This window comes from Macaca nemestrina, chromosome 6 (assembly GCF_043159975.1).
Source record: "Macaca nemestrina isolate mMacNem1 chromosome 6, mMacNem.hap1, whole genome shotgun sequence".
Classification (NCBI taxonomy): Eukaryota; Metazoa; Chordata; class Mammalia; order Primates; family Cercopithecidae; genus Macaca; species Macaca nemestrina.
The window spans coordinates 57,294,102-57,303,640 of NC_092130.1; the positions used below are offsets into that span (position 1 = coordinate 57,294,102).

The 9,539-nt window shown below is 53.4% G+C and overlaps 1 protein-coding gene and 1 long non-coding RNA gene across 2 annotated transcripts in view; one reads left to right on the forward strand and one right to left on the reverse strand.

Moving 5' to 3' along the window:
- Positions 1-5,812, reverse strand: part of LOC105463145 (PR/SET domain 6) — a 99,670-nt gene extending 93,858 nt beyond the window's left edge. The window contains exons 1-2 of the mRNA XM_011710106.3: positions 5,716-5,812; positions 4,636-5,236 (exon numbers count right to left, since the gene is read on the reverse strand). Of these exons, the coding sequence (XP_011708408.2) occupies positions 4,636-5,221 (586 nt within the window). The 5' untranslated portion in view covers positions 5,222-5,236; positions 5,716-5,812. The remainder of the gene's footprint in view (positions 1-4,635; positions 5,237-5,715) is intronic.
- On the forward strand, positions 4,902-8,986 carry LOC105463146 (uncharacterized). The gene is made up of 2 exons (XR_976175.3): positions 4,902-5,164; positions 7,283-8,986. It is a non-coding gene; the product is annotated as an uncharacterized lncRNA (long non-coding RNA).
- The last annotated feature ends 553 nt before the right edge of the window (positions 8,987-9,539 follow it).

Here is a 9,539-nt window from a genome sequence, read left to right on the forward strand (position 1 = left end):
ACCCCGCCACCCACCCGACACTCCTCCTCCACCCGGCAGGGGTCTTCCAAGCCCCGGGAGAGGGTCTAGAAGTAGATCCAGAGGCGAGGCGGGTTTGCCTGGCCGCTGGAAGGGGAGTCAATTGATTGCAGTCTCGACCCTGCGGGGCGGCCCAGCTCGTGGGAATCCTCTCAGGAACTCTCCCTCTAGGCAAGTTTAAAGCTCCCGGCGAATCGCAAAAGCTCTAGGCGTTCTTTGCCCTGCCTGGCTGCCGGCTTGGCCCTGGGACCAAGAGGGAGAGACAAAAGGAGGAGGGCAAGAAGGTGGGAGGGAGAAAATGTGGGTCTTATTTGTCTTCCGATGACTGTATTAATAAATTAAATGGGAGCGCCAGTTTGTGAGGGTGAGAGAATATTGCGCGGAGATAAACCTCGCCGGCCCCTGCCCCTGCGAGGCTGCCATATACAATGCGGAGATGATGAATAGGAGCCGCGAGAGGAGATCGAAGCGGGTCTGGGCTGGCTCCACTCTCTCCTACAAAACTATAGGGCAATTAATTGTGGCTTGTCCCCTCATCCTTCATCTCCTGGTGGCACATATCGATGGAGATTACTGCTGATGGACCATTTTATCACCTTAAATAAACAGTCGCCACCTCTTCTAACCTCAATCTAATATATGGCTCTGTGTTCGGTTTCAGGGCGCTAGATAACGAAAGATGTAAAATAGCTAAATCATGTGTGTTACGGGATGAGGCTGGGCTTACACACACACACACACATACAGAGAGAGAGAGAGAGAAAGAGAGAGAGAGAGAGAGAAACACAAAAGCCCACGCACTGAAGCCAAAGCTTTCTCCCACCCGGACCACGTCTGAAATCTAAGGTGCTCGCTGGTCTTTGATAGAGGAGGCGCAGGGCAGAAGGGGCGCAGCGGATGTTCCCCGGTAGCACGAAAAGCCTGCTGGTGTGCCACAGGGCTGGAAGTTGCCCAAATAGGACCTGCGTTTTCCACCTGGGTGGGGAGGGACTAGGGAAGGTCAGAAAACACTCGCCCTCCTTTATCTCTTTCCTTGACCCCTTAGCAAGCAACCCGACAAACCAGTGTTAGGCTCAGACTTCCTTTTCTCTCCCCAGCCCCTCTCCCTAAACCCTTGGAAAGCGTGGCATTCCCAGTAAGGGAGCCTCAAGCCCTGCTCCCACACCCATGCACACAACGGCGCTGTTTCCAGCACTGTTCCCTGCGCAGGAGGGTTCCAGTAAATCGGGAGGGGACAGAGACCCCTCCCCCAACTGGGAAAGTTGCAAGGTGGTCTAACTCTCCCCCCAGACACCCAAAGTGGCTCAGTTCCCGCCTCCCTCCCAGGTCCTAGGGAAGCACATCTTCACAAAAAAGGCATGAAAAACTAATGGGCTCTGCTGAGAGAACAACTGAGATGCTCCTCAGACATGCCAGGCGCACCCATGACTGCCTCTCTGTACTTTTCAAGAGTAAGTGACAATGTTTCCGGCAACACACCAGCTCCCAGAACCCGGGAAGAGGCCACTCCGATGAAGCCTGACTAAATCAATGACTTCAGGCAGCCCAGCAGCAAACGAGGGCAGAAATATTAGAGGGGGGAGGAAGGGCCCCATCCCCCATTTATATGGCAGGAGGCACCACTTGATTTTTAAGAGAAAGCAGCAGCAGCAGCAGCAGCAAAGCATTCAGAGCTCTGGTGGAAAGCGTACTTCAGTCCCAGGGTAAACTGATACGGAGTCAGTAATATATTGGAGAAGCTCACCCGGGCTAGCTTGCAGTTTCTGCTGTTTTAAAATCCTTTAGAACGAAAGAGAGCTACAAGCCCCGTCACTATAACATTTGTCATAGATGCCAATAAAGTTTCAAGGTGAAACTAGTGTTCCTAAGTTCTTTTCTTACAGAGCAATGATACGTATTGCTGATCCTAGGCAAAAAGTTACTTCGCTATAAGGGAAGGGAGAAGTAAGGAGGCACCCCCTGCCCTACCCTGCCCTTTTTATTTCACCTTGTGAGAAAACGAGAAAACAACTCAATACCTATCCTTTTAAGCATGAAGTGAGAAAACGAAACAATGCTAAGTGGTCACTTCACAGAATTCTTTTAGAGGGATATGACAAAAAAAAAAACTAAAAAAAAAAACTAGGGAAATCTATACATGATAAATTAATAGGAGCTTCTCTCTGCCTCCACCCCCACTCACATACAACTCAAGAATGAGGAGAAGCTTCTCTTTTTCACAGCCTTTCAATAACCATTATGCCAACTTCCCCTGCCAAAGGAAATGACTTTCCCAGTATTTGTATTTCTGACTTGTTTTAAGCCCCTATGTAGATTAAACTCAAACACGTTTCATCTTTGTAAAAGTATATCCCATGGCTTCAAATGAGTGCCTAAGCTTACTTGTCCAGAGAAGTTCCTGGAAGAATGGGAGATCTGGTCTCCCAGCATTACACAGCGGTATCTCAGCTTTGTATTTTCTTTCTCAATTGCCCTTTAATTAGGGAGCAACGTGGGGTGTAACTCTAACAGGACAATCTAATTTTCTTTTTCTTCTGTCTTTTCCCCTGCACTTCACACACTGAAACAATCTAGTTGGCTCAACAGGAGATACGAGAAGATTAACACAATATAAATCATTTAAATAAAATTGTAATTTATTCTCTCCAACCAGAGAAAAAAGTTACCCAGGCAATAAACTGGTTCAATACTCGTATATTAATTAGGAATGTATCCTAATTCTTTCTCGGATTAGTCTAAGTTTTCTCTGGTGAAAATGTATTAAATCTTCAGACTGCATTGTGAACAGTACAGGAGCTCAGCACACAGCCAGGGATTTGGGGTGTACTGCTGGTGACTTCTCTAACATATATTTAATTCAGAAGTGAAATTGCAAGATTGATGAAGCAGTCTCAGCCTGCAATGGCTATATTTCACTTAGCAGTAAGACATGCCTTTTTCAAGGCACTTTAAAAGTCTCTATTTCACAATTTAAAATAATTGCTTCAAAAACACACATTCAAGAAATTCAGTAGGAGATAAGTATTTTTTGAAATCTGTTGGGAGAGTATAATTTTGTAAAACTTTCTGAAACTCTGAAATACAAGTCTTCTCAACTGCACAGCAAAATAAGAGTTGAAACCACTATTTTAAGCCAGTGCTTTACCCTCCAACTTTATAAAGAAAAAGTAAATACGATTACTCTTTTTGTTGGTAATTATTATCTCCGTCACAACTATGTCCAACATAATGAAAATATTCATAGACCTCAATCACGAGGCAGTTGCACAGTGGTTTTTTCCTCAAATCAACGACTTAGGGAATCCTTTAAAAAGCTATAACTGAACTTATTTTGCTTTAAAACGAATTAAGAAGTTCACAGAGCAGTAGACATTTTGCAAGAAGCAACTTATTCAAAATTGAATAAAAATAAATGTTTTTAATTAACTTTACTGATACAGAAGCCAGACGAAGGAATGAGATGAAGAAAATAGCTGAATGAATGCTGATCATTCAAATCCTGTATTGCTTTCAATCTGACGTTCTTAACATACTTTAAATGTTATCTCCAGAAGTCTCTGAAAGCACGTTTAACACTCCCAACACAGTATAGGTGTAAACACAGTATAACTTCTGAAATTATCAAAAAGAAGCAGGTATAAAGCAGTACATATTGTTTGATCTTCATTTAGAGTTTTGCTTCCAAATCGCCAAATGGAACTGTACTTGTGATAAGCGTTTCAAATTGTGGATATAGGAACCGAAGCTACAGGAATCCTGATGTTTAGTTAGGCATTTGCTATTAACTTGGAGGAAGAGGGGAGTAAGCGTCTTTTACTAAATTATAGTCACCGTAATTTCTAAAAACAAATAAATAAACCAGCATGGGTTATGAATGTTTGCGGGGTCAAAGGTGCGCGGATAAAGCGGGATCAGCTGAATCAGCGGAGAACAGAAATTTTCTTCTCAGTAAGTAGCAGTCATTTTTTTTTTCTTTTCCGTCTTTTTAAATGAACAGTAGATCTAAGAATACTGCCTGCCTTCAAGGAGAAACGGACTCAATATCAACCAAAATTCCTACTCTGGTGAGGCCTCGCCAGCGAACAGCTTCCGGCCGGTTCCCCCACAACCCCGCGGCCCAAAAATGACCTGACGCAGTCACCACCAGAGGTGGGGTGGCGAGTAGCAAAAACAAGCCCTGGTCTGCGTGCTCCCCAGAAACGCTGAGGGTCCCTCCCTCGTCCCGGCTAAGGTCAGGCAGGGCCGGTCCCAGACACCCCCTGTCACACGCTGCCACTACCCGTCTGGCCCCGGGCACTGTCCAGCGGGAGGGCAGAGGTTTGTTAAGCCGGGTCCACAGGAGACGCCGGCCCCAAACACTTGGGACTGTGAAGCAGGTGAGGAGAAGGAGGGAGGGAGAGGGAACCCCAAAGTGCCACTGGCCGTCCCATCCGTTCTCTTTCCTTCTCCAACGCCAGAAAACTTTTGTCAGAGATCCGGGAGGCGCGGGCCAGCGGCCAGGACCAGCTGCTCCCCCCCGCCCCCGTGTCACTCCTATCTGACCCGCCTCCCTGACAGGCGCCCGCGCCCGCGCCCGCCGGCGCCCCGGGAGAGAGCGCGCGGGCTGCGGCTACGTACGGTTGTTGGGGTCGCTGGTGTGCTGGTTGAGCGGGATGATCTCCATGCGCTGCTGGCCGTACAGGTAATAGTCCAGCTCCTCTGCGCTGCAGCGGAAGCGCGGGGCGCCCCGGCCATCCCCGCCACCGCCGCCGCCGCACTTGGTGGGCCCGGGGCCGGAGGCGGCGCCGAGGCACAGTTCCTTGGGGGGCAGCGGCTCGGCGGCGACGGCAGCGGCCGCTAGAGGAGCGAACACCGGCAGCTGCGACGCCGGCAGGGCGGAGAGACCAGCCAGCGCGGCGGCAGCGGCTGCAGCAGCGCAGGAGGAGGCGGAGGATGCGGAGGTGGAGGAGGAAGCCGGGGTGGACGAGGCGGAGGAGAGAGAGGCGGGCCGCGGGCGCAGGCTGTCTGGCGGAGGCTCGGCGCGCTCCGGTGGCGGCGGCGGCGGCGGCGGCTGAAGAGGCTGCGGCGCGCTCAGGGGACCCGTGGCGCCGCTGCCCTTGAGCGGGCCGACGCCGCCGTGAGGGAAGAGTTGCTGCCAGTGCTGCAGGTAGGCTGGGTCCACCTTGAGGAAGGCTGAACCGCCGGGGTCTCCGGGCTTCAGCATGTCCGACGCCTCGAACTGGGGGCAGAGGGCAGGGAAGAGGGGGCGCGTGAGTTGGGCGAATGGAGCCGGGAAGAGGGCCGCTGGGACCCTGGAGAAAGCGCCCGAGCCGGTGGTTCAGCCGGCGGCCGCCGGGTTTCGCGGCTCCCTCTTCCCAACTCCGCTGGGGCTCAAAGTTTACTCCGAAGCTGCGGCGCCGCACAGAGGGAGCTGTGTGCACCCCGCTCTGCCTCCCCGATCGCAGCGTCCAGCTCCAATCCAGCAATGCTGGGGCCCGACAGGAGGGCGCTGCCCGGTAGAACTCGGCTGCAGGACGCAACCCCCGCCCTCAGCCAGCGCCCGGAGCCGACCTGAGCCGGGGTGGCGCAGCGCCCGAGCCGCGCTGGCCTCAGATGCCAGAAGGCGGAACAGTCTCGCCCCCCGCCCCCAACCTAGGACCACCAACCTTCCTATCTACCAAGCCTTAGACTCTAAGTCCCAAACGAGCCTCACCTTACCTGAAAATTCGGCGCTGCCAGTGGGTGCGTGAGTGTGTCTCGGTGAGCGTGCGGGTGTGCGGAGTGTGCGCCTTGGCTGCGCTACATGCCCCTGGGCAGCGCGGGAGGAGAGTCCTAGAGATTGTGCCGCCCGGAGCCCTCCCGACGTGCGAGCGAGAAAATTGGAGACCCGCGGAGGGCGCGAGAGCGCGGGCGGACCTGGGCGCCGGACTGAACCGCCGTGGGCTGCTGCGCTGGGCCGCTGCCGCGTCCTGGCTCCTTGGCTCCACGCTCTGGCAGCCTCCCGGCTGGACACGTGGGTTTTACGACAGCACAAAATACAAGTGTGTGTGTGTGTGTGTGTGTGTGTGAGAGAGAGAGAGAGAGAGAGAGAGAGAGAGAGCGAGAGAGAGAGAGAGAGAGAAAGAGAGAGAGAGAGAGAACGAACGGACGGAGAGGGGAGGGGAGGCAGTCCAGAAGAAGGGGAGGGGAGAGGGAAGAAGGAAGTTCTAACTGGGCCCGACCCACACCGCCAGTGCGCCTTTCCCGCACAAACTCCTCCGCCCTTCCATCCCCAGTTTTTTTGGCGTGACGTCTCCCGCTAGCCTGTTGTCTCTTTCCGCCCATGATATGTCTTTTCTGGGTCCCAGCTCAGTGCCCTGATCTTAAAAGCAGTGGAAACGCGGCAACCGGAATGCATCTCCGCACACGCTGTAGTGTCGGCGCTGGAGCAAGCCCGCGCTGCCGAGACCGGGTTTGCGCTTTTGCCCGGCTCAGTTTTTCCTGGAGTGCTTCTGGGTGCCAGAGTCCACTCGCCCGCCACTCAACCTCTAACATAAATCCTCCGGGGAGAAAAGTTGGGGTCGGAGCGGGACGGGTTGCGCGCTACAGTGAAACCCTCTGTCTGCAGCCCAGGAGGCAGGCTTGTAGGTGCAGGGAGGCGTGGGACCGAGGGTCCTGGGACTGAGAGCAGCTGGTCCTGGAGGGACTCAAGCCTGGTCGTGGGGCTGGGAGGTGGCTGCGATAGAGTCTGGACACCACCCAGCGTTCTGCCGACCCCCTCTCGGGTTGTCTTCTGGAGGGCTCTTTCCCTCTCCTTGTTGGGGCCCGGAAGCAAGTATCCAGTGTTACATCTGGTGGCACAACTGCTATGGGACACGGGCGAGGCTGTTTGCAGTCAGCTGCCTGCGGCTGCCCCCGGAGGTCATGCATAGGTTTCTCTACCCAAAACCTGACGTTAGAGGGACAGGGTGGGAGTGCAGCCCCACCTCCACCATGCCCTCTCCCCAGACTTTGTGCCAGGGCAGCCCTTCGATGCAGTCTGGCGCCCACGAATTAGGCACTTGCCCCCCAGCTCTTCCTGGCATTTTCGGTAGTAGATGGTAGAGAGCACAGGCAGGGTGTGTGAAATTGACCAATTCAGGAGGTACTTTCCCATCGCCGGAGTTCTGGCCATACCTCAAAGAGAAGAAACGGCATTTATCTTTCTTCAAACAACCTAACTTATTTAGCACTTGCCAGTCTGAACAATTAATAGCCATTCTTTCCTGATTTCTGCTTGTTTCTTTTTCTTTTCCTACCACTCAAGTTGTCTGAGCCTGAGAAACGTGCTGTTTAGACTTCATCCGGGTCTCATGCAGGATGCTTCGATGTTGGTTGGAACGGAGTTGAACCGAAAATGTTTTGACTGGCGTCGTTATGACAAGGTCATCCATCATTGTTGGATAGATTGATAGCACCCAAGTTTAAGGCAGACGCCACGAGGGAAAACCCATGGCGCTGTGGTCCCGGAGGCTAACCAGGCAGTCTCCGCAGACTTCCAGCAACTCCATCGGGAGGAGAGGATGAAGTTCCAGGCCCGCTTCAATTAATCTGCTCGCAGAACTGCCGAAGAGTGGTCTGTCGGGCCACGGGAGAAGAAACAAATGCTGTTTCTCACACTCTCCTGGTTCACTGCTGAGAAACCAGGACACTCCTCTGTTCTCTGGGAGAGACAGTGAGCTCCAGGGATGGAAGTCCGGACTCCGGCAGCGGTCCCGTCATCTGCCTTCTTGTTTCTGCCCAAACCCAGCTACTTCCAAGTGCATGGTCCCCAGAACTGGAAGTCTCAAAGAACCTCTACCAGTCCCAACCCCGCCTCCCCCCTACCCCTTCACCCCCTGCCACCATTAGAAAGGATTTTGAAATGCTAGTTGGAGCAGCTGCTTCGGTGGCCTCATGCCGCCCACACTCTGGGAAGCAGAGGGGGCAGGGTTCCTCTCGTAATAAGATTAGCTGACCTGTTAATGAGAGCTTTGGACGTGCCGAGCGCGGGTAGGCGCTTTACGTCCATTTAATCCACCTAGCAACCATGCGGGGAAGGCATTATCATTAACCCCCATATTGTAGATGGGGACCGCTGAGGCTCGGAAAGTTTAGATGGGTTGCCTAAGGTCACGCCATTAATGAGTAATGGAGGCGGATTCAAACACCGTTCGGTGAGGTGCCAAGTGCATCTACTGCCCACCCTAGTCAAACCTGTAGCCACTCGGTCCAGACTGACGCCAGAGGGGGTACCATGGGAGAGATTTGGCTGCGGGGGCCAGTGAAGAAGCTGAGAAGGTAGCGAAGTCCCCCTCGCCCACTACGTCTACAGGTGGCGTACCTGGGTTATCCCATTCAAGCTTCCGCCCCACCCACCCTGGGCACAAGTCGATCCCGAGGACCCTAAGGCCCAGAGGGTACAGGGACCTCCCGTGAAGGGGGCAGGAGAAAGTTTGAGGGAGAGCCCCGAAGGCCCGGGAGCGAACGAAGAAGTCTGGAAGGGAATAGACCGGGAGTCTGGACCTCCCGCGCTTCTCCCCACCAGGCCCACGGCGCCGGGCTGGGCACCTGCCTCCACAGCGGCTTCCCGGATGCCCGCGGAGTTCGGCTGAGGCTGGGTCGGCGTGGTCCCCTCCCGGTGCGCAAAAGGGCGCGCAGCGGCGTAGGCGGGACCCCCGACGCTACGCGCGCTCTGAGGGGCACTCCCCCCTCACACAGTTGACCCTGGGCCCGCTTGGTCACGGACACCCTGGCGCGTATCAGTAGTTTTTAGAAAGTGAGCCCACCGACGGCAAGGACATGCACCCCCTCAAATCCGCTCCCCCCACCCCCTTCAATACTGAGAAGACCGCGGAAACAAATCACTTCGACCACTTAGAAAGCGATCAAACCTTTATAAAAATCCATGGCTCCCAAATCGATGGGTGAATATTTGCTGGGAATTTGTTCCAGAGGAATAAATAAGGAGCCTGAGTGTATTAAATGCAAACGGGGGGACACGGTGGTGTTTTTCTTCATTGATTAACGACCTCTAAAATAAGTGGGAAGAGGAGCCAGGATCGATAAATTACCCAAATTCATTATTTTCTCGAGCATTTTCGCCCCGAAAATTATCCTTGGGAAGCCCATTGTACCCTGAGCTGGGAGGGGAAGGATGGAGCTGGAGGCCAGGATAGGGAGGGAGCAGCAGAAGGGGTAGGAGGAGAGAAGGGGGTTCTGTCCAGGAGACCCTCTATCTGATTTCATTTGACATACAATTCAAAAGTTTGCCTTTCATATTAATTATGTTTTCTTGATGGGGGAGTGGAACAAATGGTCGGTTGCCTTTGACAGGACTCCAATAAAGGATTCAGCAGCTCTCCGCTCTGCCCTGGGTGCTCCTGTTTCTAGGTTTAAGGTCACGGGTGGCTGAGTTAATAATTCATTAATATAGACATTTATTCAGAAGGGTTTGCTGAGATCCACTCTTCCTGCCTCCTCCCAGAGATTTATTTTCCTAGGAAATGGATGGGGGTGGGGGGTGGGCTGCAGGTGAAAGGAGA